The sequence below is a fragment of the Protopterus annectens genome, chromosome 4.part1 (assembly GCF_019279795.1).
Source record: "Protopterus annectens isolate FY-2018-M chromosome 4.part1, PAN1.0, whole genome shotgun sequence".
Lineage (NCBI taxonomy): Eukaryota > Metazoa > Chordata > Ceratodontiformes > Protopteridae > Protopterus > Protopterus annectens.
This window is the reverse complement of record NC_056734.1, coordinates 662,041,403-662,055,275: the sequence shown is the minus strand read 5'-3', so window position 1 is coordinate 662,055,275 and position 13,873 is coordinate 662,041,403. Positions and strand designations below refer to the sequence as shown.

Genomic DNA, 13,873 nt, shown 5'->3' with positions numbered 1-13,873 from the left:
CAACAAGTACAAATATGACTCTGTCATTGTCCATGTTGGTGTGAACAACCAGAGATGTACCTCCCTGGACTACAGGAAATGACATGGAAGAGCTCTCTGATCTTGTAGCCAAGGCAGGTATGACCCTAGCCCTGAGTAGCATCCTGCCATTGCCCAGAATGATACCACAGTACAAGGACAAAATGATTGACTTCAACAATTGGCTAAGCTTCTGGTGTCATTCTAAGGGGATCCAGCACGTCTGTCTGGGACGACATGGACGACAGACCACGATGCTTTGCCAGAGATGGCCTGCACCTTTCGCCCTGGGATTCCGGATACGGGCTAAGGGTCTTGCCACCTCTATAGTGATTTTAGGCAAGGTTCAAATGACAAATTCACCACCATAACAGGAAAGGGCAAGCAAAAACTGAGGGTAATGCTACTCAATGCTAGAAGTCTAAATTTCAAAATGCACTCACTCGAGGCACTCCTTAAAATGGAGAACATCGATATCTGTGCAGTGATTGAGACCTGGTTCAAGGCTCTAGAGAGCACACCTGCATTACCAGGATATAACTCATACCACACTTTTCGGCCATCTAACCTGGACCAGAACACCAAAGGCAGAGGTGTATCCATATTCATTAAGGATATCCACACCTCCAGGCTAGTTGCGCAGCATAATGCATCCAAGGTTATCCAAGTGCAACTAACTTTGGGCAAAACTGCAATCCAAATTGTAGCTTGCTACAGATCCCCCACCATGCCCCAGGATTCCCACTCCTCTTTTCTTGATATACTGGAAAATATTAGGGTTCAACCAAACACCCTACTAATGGGTGATTTCAACTACCCCACCATTAACTGTGAAAACTACTCATGTACCAAATCCTTCACTCAACGCCTTCTGGAATTCATAAATTCCAATGCCATGGATCAACTTATCCACACCCCCCACCCGGGGCAACAATATCCTAGACCTAGTAGTTACCAATATGAGTGACTGGTGTTCCACACCTGAAGTCAACTCCTCAATGGTCAGATCAGACCCTAGATATCTGCATCCCGCCCCCACCCATCATTAAGGAAACCACGGTAAAAAATTTCTCCAAAGCCAACTTTATGCTTCTTAAGATTGAAGTGGCGAACATCATGACACCCATGCAAATGGACAATACAGTTACGACTGCTGAATCCTACACAAATGCACTCTATAAGCACTTACAAGAGTGCATGGATCATGCTATCCCCAACAGAACCAGGACGCTATCCTCCAAAAAAGGAAGCCAATTTGGTGGTTCCCCTGACATAAACAAACACTACAACAGAAGGAAGAAACTGTTGCAAAAGAGTAAAATCCCATGAGTGGAGGAGCTTCCTGGTCAGCCTCAGTAAGAAGCTGAGATCCCTTACAAGATCATCCAAAGCTAGCTATGAAAACAAAATCACCACTGATTCTAAGGGCAACCACATAGCATTCTATAGCTATATCAAGAATCTCAATGGCAACACCCAGATTGGCTCAGAGTTACAGCACAATGGCACGAAAATTACAGAACCAACTGATATTGCCAACATCCTGGCAGATAGGTTCAGTGCTAACTTTACCCCCCTCTCAACCCCTAAAGGGCCCATATCTATACAGGAAGACTGCAGAGTCCCTGTAATCACATCTATGCAGGTAAAAGCTGCACTCTCTAAAACCAAAAACACAGCATCCATGGGACCGGACAACATCCCAGGCTGTGTTTTACACAAACTTCACAACGAACTGGCTCCCCACCCAAGCACGATGTTCAATCATAGTCTCATGTCAGGCTTTGTGCCCACTGAATGGTGCACAGCAACAGTTATCCCACTCCACAAAGGGGGAAACACCACTGATCCTGGGGACTATCGCCCTATTAGCCTGACGAGCATGGTCTGCAAAGCCATGGAACGTATCATCATGGAACTCAAAGACATTGGTAACCTCCAAACTCTGGACCCCACCCAGTTCTGGTTTGTGAAAGGCAGATCATGCCTTCTGAACCTGATCAACTTCTTTGAGGCAGTCACCAAAGCCATAGACGAGGTTTAAGGTGGTTCACACAGCCTATCTTGACCTCATCAAGGCTTTCAACACCATCCTCTATTCTGGAATTATAGCTACACTATACTTCACTAAACTAGGTATAAATCCCTACGTCACAAGATGGGTTGCCAACTGGCTCACTGACAGAACTCGCACTGTAAAGGTTGCAGACTCCAAATCTGACTTCAAACCAGTGACAAGTAGAGTACCACAGGGTTCAGTCCTGGGACCTCTTCTGTTTGGTATCTACTTCTCTGAAGTACAGGCTAACAAAGAAGGCCTCTGGCTAATGAAGTTCGCAGATGACTGCAAACTAGGAGCCATAGTCGAGTCCCCAAATGATGTGGACATCCTACAGAAGGGCCTCAGTGAGACAGATGTCTGTTGTCAGAGGCATGGCCTCAAGCTCAATGACAAAAAGTGTACAGTCATCCCCTTTGGTAAAAACTCTGTACCCATGAACTACCACAGAAATGGCAGTCTACTTAACGCCGAATGTGTGATAAGAGACTTTGGGACCCAGTAGACAGTAGTCTCTCCTTTGATAATCACATCACCACAGTAGTCAGGAAATCCTTCTATGTGGCACACCTTATCACAAAAGGGTTCTCATCCACGAAAAAAAAGAGGTCATTGTTCCCCTCTACTCGGCACTCATTAGACCCATTATATAGTACAATGCCACAAATGCACCTCACAAGACATCTGCAGCAGCTGGAAAGGCCACAGAAGTACCTCACAAAGAGGATTACTGGCCTCAAACAGATGCCCTACACTGACCGCCTCAAAAAACTCCAGCTTTATTCTGTAGCATATCACCTACTCTGAGGAGATCTCTGCCCAACATACAAAGCTATGTTAAACCCAGAGCTGTTGGACATGCTATACCTAAAGAAATCCCAATCCCTCCCAGCTACATGCTCTAGGGACCTAAACCTTGTCATCACAATAAACAGGACATGCTGGAGGTATAGATTCCTGTCCCAAAGACTTCCTATACTCTGGAACAAGCTACCCATCTATGTCAAGCAAAGTTCCTCATTAGCACTCTTCAAGAAAAATCTTGAGTGGATAGGAAATAGGAAATACACCCCGGGGATCACTTCTGTGGCTCTGCTCAACAGGGGCACAGGAAATTAACTTTCTTGGGTGGCATAAGCCAGGGAACCTTGTTGACTAGGCTTACTTAGGCCCTTGGGTTGATAGCCTAGTACCTACCTATGAACATAGTCCTCCAGGTAAAATGCTGCAAAGAAGCAGAATCTGCAGGGTCAAAAGAAGACAGAATGAAATTTTCCAAAACAAAATTAAGGTCCCAATGAAGAAGTATATATGTTTCCTTGGAGGCCTAGGATGCAGGACACCTTTAAGAAATTGTTTGATCTCAAAACGAGAAGCCAAAGGAGGATTCAAGGGCAAACAAGCAGAAATGGCTGACAAATGGGCCTTCACGGAAGAATATGCCAAGCCAGACTGGAGCAAGTCACACAAATTGGAAAGGACCAAAAAGACACCCACTGAAAAAGGGTCCTGGTCATGAACATGAAATCAGACAGAAAATCTTTTCCACTTGGACATACAAGATCTTCTGGTTGAAGATTTCCTTGCCTCCTGTAAAACCCTCAGCACATCCTCAGAAAGCATCTGCCTTAAAGGGATCAAAACCCAATCGCCCACAGTGTCAGCTGAAGTCAAAGTCAAAAGTAAAATAAACTTTAATGTCATTTAGCCTACACAAGTGCAGTCTAAATTAAATTGAGTGCATCAGGCTCACATTGAGAAGATATATACTTTCCCGGTCAACAAATGTTAAATATATATAAACACACATATATATATATATATATATATATATATATATATACACACACACACATATATATATATATATATATATACACACACACACACACACACACACACATATATATATATATATATATATATATATATATATATATATATATATATATATATATATATACACACACACACACACACACACACATATATATATATATATATATATACACACACACACACACACACACACATATATATATATATATATATATATATATATATATATCACAATAACACATACAATGGACATAAATTCATCACTTCACATTAGGCTGATTATTCTACTACATATTAACACAGGTTACCTTATCTATAATTTTCACCAGCTAAATGATTTCTTATTGCACAAGTTCCTGTTGCACTGTATGATTCTCGCATGAATAAGGGGATCTAGTTAGTATAATATTGCACATTCATTGCCATCTATGTACTGTTTATGTTTAGAATCCGAACTCTGTCTCATTTATTTGCATCAAAGGAGTTGGCCGTCCCATATCTTGTCAGTCCCTGAGATTACTGCCAGAGTTCAAAAGTTTCACCGCCTGAGGGAAGAAGCTGTTTCTGAACCTGGATATTTTGCAAAGCATGATGCGGTATCTTCTGCCGGATGACAAGCATGTGAACAGTTCATAAGCAGGGTGTTGTAGGATCCTTGATAATTTTTGTAGCTCTGTTGTGACATTTGACATTGTGCTGTTGTGCTGGAAGTTTTAAGCCAACTATCTTCTCTGCCACTTTTCACTATCCTTTGTAGGGCTTTTTGGTCTGAAACTGAGCAGCTCTCATACCACACTGAAGTTACATATTAAGATACTTTCTATGGTACCCCTATAGAAGGTGGACAGGATAGGGAGTGGTAGACTTGCTTTCTTCAGTCTCCTCAGGAAATGCACACATGCCTTCTTTACTACCTGACTGGTGTTTACTGACCAAGATAGATCCTCCGCACCCTGAACCACCAGGAATTTTGTGCTCTTTACTCTTTCCACCATCTCACCTTTAATCATGCGAGGAGAATGAGCCAGTTGTGTCTTCCTGAAGTCCATTATGATCTCCTTTGTTTTGTTGACATTATGGTCGAGGTTGTACTTGGAATACCAGTCAGTGTGCTCACTGTCTCCTTTACTGATGAGGCCCACAACTGTAGTGTCATCCGCAAAGTGAATGAAGTGGTTGGTTTTGAATCTAGTTTTACAGTCGTAGGTTAGTACAGTAAACAGTAGTGAGCTCAACACACAGCCTTGAGGTACTCCTGTGCTGAGTATGGTGCTTTTCAAAGAGTTATATATTCTTCAGGACTGTAGACCTAAAAGAGGCCCTGTCCCTGGAGGCCTTCTCAACTTTGTAATGAGTGATAAAGGTATGAGGTTTTGACCAAGTGGCTGCAGCACAAATGTTATCAAGGGGTAATTTGGCTTGAAATGCAGAAGATGTAGAAACTACTCTGGTAGAATGAGCTTTAATATTGTATAGTAAGGGGCATATTAGAAGCTGAATAAACAAAAGTGATGCAATCAGATAGTCGTTTAGAAAGCGTTTTGGCCAATGGTCAACCTTTTCTGGCTTCAGAGAAAGATACAAACAGCTGGTCTGATTTTCTAATATCTTTTGTTCTGTCCAAATAATATCTGAGCTGTCTGTGAACGTCACATTTGTGCAGCATGTACTCTAATTTGTTGGAATGGTTAGGGAAGTAGACTGGCAACTCAATTACTTGGTTGATACTGGATCCAGAACAATCTTTGAGCAAAAAAAGGGGTTTGTCCTAAGTGATACTCTATCAGCATGAAAAATCAAATAAGGAAGGCTGATAGATGAGGCTTGAAGTTCTGACACTCTGCGGGCAGAAGTAATAGCCACCAGAAATATGGTTTTCCATGATAAAAATATGAGATCACAAGATGATGCTGGTTCAAATGGGGAAGAATCATGCGAGACAGCATAAAGTTTAGATTCCAAGGAGAATAAGGAGTTTTCACGGGAGGCCTCATGTGGAAGGTACTTTTGAGGAAAGCCTTGGACAACTTGTGGGACATTATGTTTAGCCTGTCCACTTCCTTGAGGAAAGTTAAATATAGCAGCCGACTGGACCCGAAGTGCAGCAGCTGCAGTTCCTTCATTAAAAATCAGTCAAGAATTCTAAAATGGACATCAAAGGGGCTTGATAAGGATCAATGTTCTGCTTAGAAGCCCATATGGAAAATATCTTCCATTTATTAAGATATAGTCTTCTGGTGGGCGGCTTATGAGACAAGAGGATCCGTCTTGCTTCATCAGAAAGATCATGAAGCCTGGCTATGAGGGGAACTGGAGCAGCCAAGCTGTGCGCTTCAGTGACTGCAAGGAGGGATGGAGGTCCCCGACGGATGTGTCAGACGGTCTGGAACAGAGTCCAGAATCCATGGATCCTCCAACAGATGATGAAGAAATGGGAACCAAATCTGCCGAGGCCACTGTGGGGCTATGAGGATGATAGTCCTTCCCAACAACATTGCTTTTTGGAGGGAATGCACAGAGGTGACCCGGAGGCCAATAGTGTAAGAGTGCGTCTCTCGGGGGTTGTCCCGAAGGGGAAATCGGGGCAAAGTAGCTTCTGCATTTGGTGTTGATGTGACTGGCAAAAAGATCACAGCAAGGCTGGCCCCATTTGTGAAAAATCCTGTCCGCAATCTTTTGTTTGAGGGACCATTCGTGTGGCAACAAAATTGCCCGGCTCAGTTTGTCTGCTATCACATTGGATCTTCCCGGGACGTGCGTTGCTAACAGAAAGCGCTGGGAGGAGATAGCCCACTGCCAAACTCTGAGGGCTTCTCGGCAAAGGGGGTAAAGACTTGGTCCCGCCTTGCTTGCCCAAGTACCAGACTACCGACATGTCTGAATTGCAATCGTCCCTAGAGGAAGAGAGTCCTGAAAGTACTGCAACGCCAGACGTACTGCTCTCATCTCCAGAACATTGATATGCAGGTGTGACTCTTGATCCATTCACATGTCTTGGGCGGTCATTCCCTGAAAATGCCATGGACTCTGGTGACTACCACACCCTTCGAGAGACCAGCTGCATGCGCTCATCAAAGGGCGGAGACACCCAAGAGGTGGAAGGTTGAGACCCGAAGGCCTTCAGAAGAACTGACTTGTCTTCAGTAGGGCATCTGGATTGCCAATCACCCCCCTGCCTAAGGATCTTGAGTATCTCCGCAAAGGAGATATCCTCAGAGAGGAATCGTGGGGACCCTTCTGACTCATCCAAGTCAGTATCAGATGTCAAACACTCCTGTGGGGAGTCCAAGTGTCTCCTCTTACACACACTCTTCCTGGGGGCCTCCTCAGTGGGAGCCTCTGGGGAGGTCTTGGAAGAGCAAGGGGCATCCTGTGGGGCTACCTGAGGCTCAGGGTCTCTACGCTTGGCCTGGACGATGGAGGCAGAAGCAGACACAGGCACTTTGGGGGAAGAAGAGGCCAGACCTGGTGTCAAAGATGTCTTTGGGGACAAAGCTCTCCTCATGGCTTTGAAAGCATCATGGCTCCGATGAGAAGGAGTTGACAGACCCGAGGGAACCGCCATCCCCTCCCGCACCGAGGCCATGGGCTCCGAGCCAGAGGTAGGAGCCGAGTTTATCTGAGCAGAGGCCCCGACAGGAAGAGTCTGCGACAAGTCAGTGCAACTATCCTCCCCGGCCCCAACAGGAGAGTGTCAGCCCCCAGAGTCCCCGGTCGGTGCTGAGGACGTCAGAGTAGATGGAACCGATGACACCGTAGCAAATCTCGGCTCCAAAGGCTCCACAAACAGCAGGTCAGCCCCCCTCCGGCTCCAAAGATCCGGTACGGCTCGGAGGAGGAGCAGTCAAATCCGGTATGGTGGTCTTCAGTCACGACACTGGAGTCAGAGCAGACAATTTAGCAAGGCCTGGTGCCTGTAAGAGCTTCTGCACCAATCGGTCCATATCCAAATCTGAGAGGCTGACAGAAGATCTAGAGGAGTACACCGAAGGTGCCGATTGGAGGAGTGGAGATACAGGTCTCTCAGAGACCGGCTCCAAAACGGCTCTGAAAAGAAGAGACACTCTGCTTTGAGAGCTGTGGAGCCGAAGTCCTGGAATCCTCCACTTTCTTAGACTTTTTAGATGCCTTAGATTCAGTAGATGATTTTGATGATTTAGAAGACTTGCTGGCCCCATCCTGGTCAGACAAAGCTTCAGTAAAAGGATGCTTCAGCAAACCTCGATCCACAAGTTTCCTTTTCCTCTCTAAAAGAACCCTTGAAGAAAAGGAATGGCAAATGCTACAGGACTCTTGCAAGTGCACTGCACCCAAACAATACACACACTGAACATGCCCATCAGTGAGAGACATCTTTTTCCCGCAGTCTGGACATTTTCTGAATCCAGACTGTGGGTGCCGGTCTTTTTCTTCAGACATATTAACAAACAATACACAGACTAAACAGGCTAAAAAAACCTAGAAGAAAATGTATCCAAGGCTCAAGAAACACTCCAACCAACACAGTTTAACAAATGGCCGGAGAAAAACGGCCAACAGTATGAAACAGCCTAAAAGTTAAAGCTATCCTTAGGCTCAACTTTAAAACAGAACACACACTAACAATGGCCTAAGAAAAGAAGGCCAACTCTACTAAAAGTGTAACAGCACACTATTAAAAGTCTAACGCACAGTAAAGAAGTAAGGAAACACACACACTGAATAACTAGGCCTAACACGAGGCCGCTACAAATATTTAAAACTATGAAGCACCAAGGGATTAAGTCTAAAGAGACAACTACAGGAGCTGAATATATAACTATCTATAAAAGTTAAAGAATTTTTCCAAAAGAACTTGCGTAAAACGATTTTGTGTCAAAAACAAGGCTCGAGCGAACTGGAACCACTGAGATCTGTGCTGCGACAAATTAGATCTGAGGTAATTCCAGCAGTGCATCATGGGATAAGGAGCTTGGTCTCGAGCTACTGGCAAACCCTGAGCTTTGCTATCAGCCGTGTCAGAGCCGATGGATCGGCTCCGAACCCATCAGTGAAGAATGAATGGTGAGATTGAACAACATCACATCAGGTTTTTCCATTAACTGTTTGTGGGATGACAGCATTGAATGCTGAACTGAAGTCAATAAACAGCATTCTAACATAGCTGTCCTTTTCTCAAGACTGAAGAGTGAAGAGTTTACAAGTAAGGATGGATGAGAGACCCCTTATCCTGCGTGAGGTACAACTGGGGAAGTAACTGGTGGTGATTGACCCTGGCCAGATGCATTAAGAGGGGAAACCAGTGCTGTCTTGGCCAAAAGGGAGTCACTAGCAACATTTTTGGGGAGTCCAACTGTATCTTCTGCAAGACTCTTGGAAGTAGAGGAAGAGGAAGGAAAGCAAAGAAATCTACCCTTCCAAGGAAAAGAAAGGGCATCCATCTTCCACGCCAGATGGCACAGCATTCTGAAACAGAAGAGCGGGAGCTGCCTGTTCAGAGGGGGAGGTAAAAAGATCTACCTGAGGAATACCCCACACTGACGAACAATGCCCAGAAACGCATTTCTGTGAAGCATCTATTCATAAGCCTGCGTTTTGGACCTGCTCAGAGAATCTGCCACTAGACTGTTCTCTGAAGGAATGTATACTGCCTGAAGAGTTAACTAATAATGGACAGTCACCTCCCAGGCCTGAAGAGCCATCCTGCACAGGAGGTAAGATTTTATGCTTACCTGCCAGAGGCATACCACATCATTGTAGTGTTGTCTGTGTATACCTTTAAGGGTTCTGGACAGAACAAGTGGTGAAAAGGCTGAAGAGCCAGAATCAGAGCTCTCATTTCCTTGATGTTGATATAGTCTGATTTCTGATGGGGGGCACAGACCCTGAACTTTCAGGTGACCACATGAAGCCCTCTCCCATCCCATGTCTGAGGCATCAGTGAACAGTTCTTGGAAAGGGACTAGAAGCTGACAGGGTAGGCCTGGATCGAGAGCAAACTATCGAATCCATTACTCAAATTCCTTTTTTAGACAAGGACGGAGAGGTACAATGAAACCCAGTGGATGGCAATGCTGCAGCAAAACCAACTTGAGGTACCACTGAAGCTTCTGCATATGCAGTCTGGCAAGAGGAAGCACTGGAATAGAAGAGCCCATGAATCCCAAGATCTGAACAAACTGGCTGGAACAGTAGTCAGAGGAAGAAGAGACTAAAAAAAGGTAATCAATGACAAAACTTTTGGAGGTGGAAGAGATCCAGCATTGGCACTGTCTGAATCCTGCATCCCAGATATACACGATCCTAAGAAGGAGTCAGGACAGACTTTTGGAAATTGATAGTGAATCCCAGACTTTGAAGAAGATAGATGGTTAACTCCAGGTCCTGTAACAGTACACTGGGAGAAGATGCCCGAAGCAACAGGTCATCTAGATAAGGGAAAATTCTAAGCCTTGGAGTCTGCAGATAGCAATCACAGGAGCAAGGCATTTTGTGAATACCTTTGGCGCGGCAGACCGGCCAAAGAGCAAAGCAAAAAACTGAAAATGAGAGGAAGAAATAGAGACATGTACAAACTTTATGAAAAATGAGGGTGAATAGGGACAGAACGGTAAGCATCTTTCAGATCCAAAGACATGAGAAAAGCCTGGGGTAGTAAAAAAGGCAACAGGGTTTGAAAAATAAACATCAGAAAATAGGGGACCTTGAGAAAGGTGTTGAGCAGGGAGAGATCCAGAATACCAGTCCAAGTGTCCTCCTTTTAAGGAACCAGAAACATACTGGAATAAAAAATCTTTTCCCACTTGGGAAAGGGAAACAGGCTGAATGGTTCCCTTGGTTCGCCCGGGACCCTAGGATCTCCGGAAAATGAAGAAGCTGCTCTAGAGAGGTTGTGGAATCCCTGAAAAAGGAGGGAGAGAATTCCATACCATGAAGTAACCTTGACAGATGACAGAACCCAAGAGTGTGAAGTGATGGGAAGCCAATTTGGAAGACAAAGGGAAAGGTGAAGGGACATAGCAAGCTGCTCTAAGTGTTTATTATCCAAAGAAGCATCCAACAACTTGGCTTTAATGTCCTCAGGCAAAGACTGGAGACAAATCTTCATGACAGTACCAAAAGCAGCAGCCATGGCAGAGGCATCAGCAGCATTATAGCTACACTTGACAGAGTGGCAAGTCACTTGAGAAGCAGAACCTAAATAAGGAGAAGGCAGAAGATTTGCATTCAGAATCAGAGAGGTAAGAAATAACCTGACAAGCCTGAGCGATCAAGGCCACAGCATATCTGGTCGTACAGGTCTGGTAATTAACAGCCCTAAAGTCCAAATCAGAAGCAGTGTAAACCTTCTTACCAATCCTCTCCATTGCCCTACTATCCTTATCAGAAGGCAAAAGTTTGGAAGAGTGCAAGAGCTAAGAGACTGGCAATGCAGCAATTTCAGCAGAAGGACACAAATAAAAATTGATAATCTTCAGGGATCTTATAAAATCTATCAGGTTTCTTAGGAGCAGGAGGATGAGAATCAGGAAATTTGAAAACAGCAATGAAAGTGTCTAAAAAGGCAGCCAACGCAGGACAATCTGCCAAGGGTTTAGGAGTATCCACCTGAAGCACCTCATATCATCTCCTCTTAGTATCAGACACTCGAGAAGAATCCCACTTAAAGTATTCCCGTCATCCTAGCAAATGTGCCCCTAAGGACAGTTCCTCATAAGAAGACTCAGGGCTAACAGTTTCTTCTCATCAGAACCACAAGTCAAAGGTAAAGGCATCTGAGAAGTACAGGATAAGGATCCTCATCCATGGAATCCCGTACCTTAAGCTGTTTAGAAGGGGCAGAAGTCCAAGGAGGAGCAGGCATCAAAACCCGCTGAGGAGGCCATCAAGGTAAAACAACAAGCCCCGAGCAAACTCTTGCCATTCCCTTTGAAGATCCGTAGGATGGACTGAAAGAGGTTTCTTTTTTTTTTTCTTTTCTTGGAAGGGATGTGAATCCTAACAAATACCAGAGGTTCTGACCCTTGGCGAGATTCAGTTAATAGTACCAGGAACTTCCTCCTCCCCCCTAACCAATAACTATGAAATTTCTCTAGGACCCTCCGAGATTATCAACCACAGTTCCCCCTCGATGTCCAGAGCAGATGCCCGCAAAGCCTCAGAAGACATGCAAAAAAAAAACAGATCAGTGCTGGCCTCCAATATGGTTGTGGCAGAGGAATCTAATGTAGACGCTGTACAACTTACAGAGCTATCACCTCCTTTTACAGGTATCCTGGGTGGAGACTGAACAGCTAAAGAATCCAGCAAAGACTTCTTGGCCTTCTTACCTAAAAGGAGTATCTTGGGGTTAATGGACTCCACCATGCTACCCTGGGCTAACAGTTTACACCATTGGTTTTCAAGACAAATGGCTGCTGAGTGTCTTAGGCACAAATGCCATACAGATATTGTAACAGGAATGGTCATGGGAAGCACCCAGAGACACTGATTACGGGGAATCTGCCTCCAAAACTGCTATTTTCTCTTCTTGGATGACATGAACTCTAGGTAAGCAAAATAAAATACAAGATCAAAGGAAAGAAAAAATGACCCCAATGAAGCACTTGCCTGCTAGGTATTCAGTACAACAATAAGGCAGTCAGACCAATAAGCAATAATGAGTTCAGACTGGCAGCAAAGGAGATCTGGCCAACTGCATCCATATGTCATCTTTACACCCTATGTCCTGTGCAGAGCACAAACATGTGACGTACAGCACATACAAGATCATAAAGCTTTCGTATACTGGCTGAACATCGGGCTATTCTAGGCAGGAGATCCCTATAGTAAACAATACTGCAACAATGACATAAAAGGACATCAATGAAGACAGTGTATTTAGACTTATTAGAGTGTGATGAGTGTAGGGGAATACAAAACATATATTGTGAAATCACCAAAACTTTCAATGATTTTTGACTATCTGATGAGGTACCATTGTGGAGGTGACAAAAACTGCACTGAAAGTTCTCGCCTGCGTAGCCTAGGATGAGTGGTAGATGAAGAACAGGTGGTAGTACTGTAGGACAACAGCACAGCATGGCCACACTCTCCACATAACAGCACCCAAGTCAAGATGCAAAGAGGGAAGCTGGAAAAGACTGACATTTCATGATAAGTGTTCATAAAATCCTTTCTATCTGACTTAAGGTATGTATTTTCACCTGGTGATTTCCCAATTCCAGGAAGTCTTGTCACCAGGATGACTGGGCTACAGAACTACTGTGAAACAAATAGATCCTGAAAAGGTCAACTGTCATTTAGGAAAGACTATTAATACATGTGAGTGGGGGATGTTTGCAGACTGAGAAAGACAGAGACAGCAAGAAAAATACTCACCGTCAGACCTTCATTATTTTTTCCACCTAAAGTATACAGGCTGCCATCATTGGGATCAGGAAGAAATGCTGGCCTACAGACATAAAAATACCATTAATTAGTACAGTTAATATCAGACAGCTTAAAGACAGAATAAATTCATACTTATTTACCTGTACATGACTGATTTTACTTTGTACATTTTTCCTTACCTGCCTATTTGATTCAGATTGTATACAAGTAAGTCTGAGCAACCACCTCTCCTATTTTGCACTCCAAATCTTAGGAACATATACTTACTTAGTTCAGCTATCCTACTATCTTCACTCAGCCAGACCTACACAACCTATTTCATAATTCATCCTCCTCAAATCTACTCTGCTATGGCTTCCATGCTCTTGATGTCAGGATTCCCCTGATATGGATGCTTTCTGGTTATCAAAAATCATCATGCAACATCTTAACATCCTGTGTGTATTCATTTGAATTTTCCTGCCAGAGAACTACAACATACATAAGCAAGTAACACACAACACATCAATGCAGCACTATTTCTTGTTCTGCTTCACCAAGTTTACACAATACATGTATTCTGAGTGGCAGAGATTCTGAAAGGCA

The 13,873-nt window shown here is 44.1% G+C and overlaps 1 protein-coding gene across 1 annotated transcript in view; it reads right to left on the bottom strand.

Annotated features, from left to right (window-relative positions):
- The window catches only part of ERN1 (endoplasmic reticulum to nucleus signaling 1), a 1,214,209-nt gene that overhangs the window by 732,419 nt on the left and 467,917 nt on the right, over nucleotides 1-13,873 (bottom strand). The window contains exon 4 of the mRNA XM_044070452.1: nucleotides 13,277-13,349. Within this exon, the coding sequence (XP_043926387.1) occupies nucleotides 13,277-13,349 (73 nt within the window). The remainder of the gene's footprint in view (nucleotides 1-13,276; nucleotides 13,350-13,873) is intronic.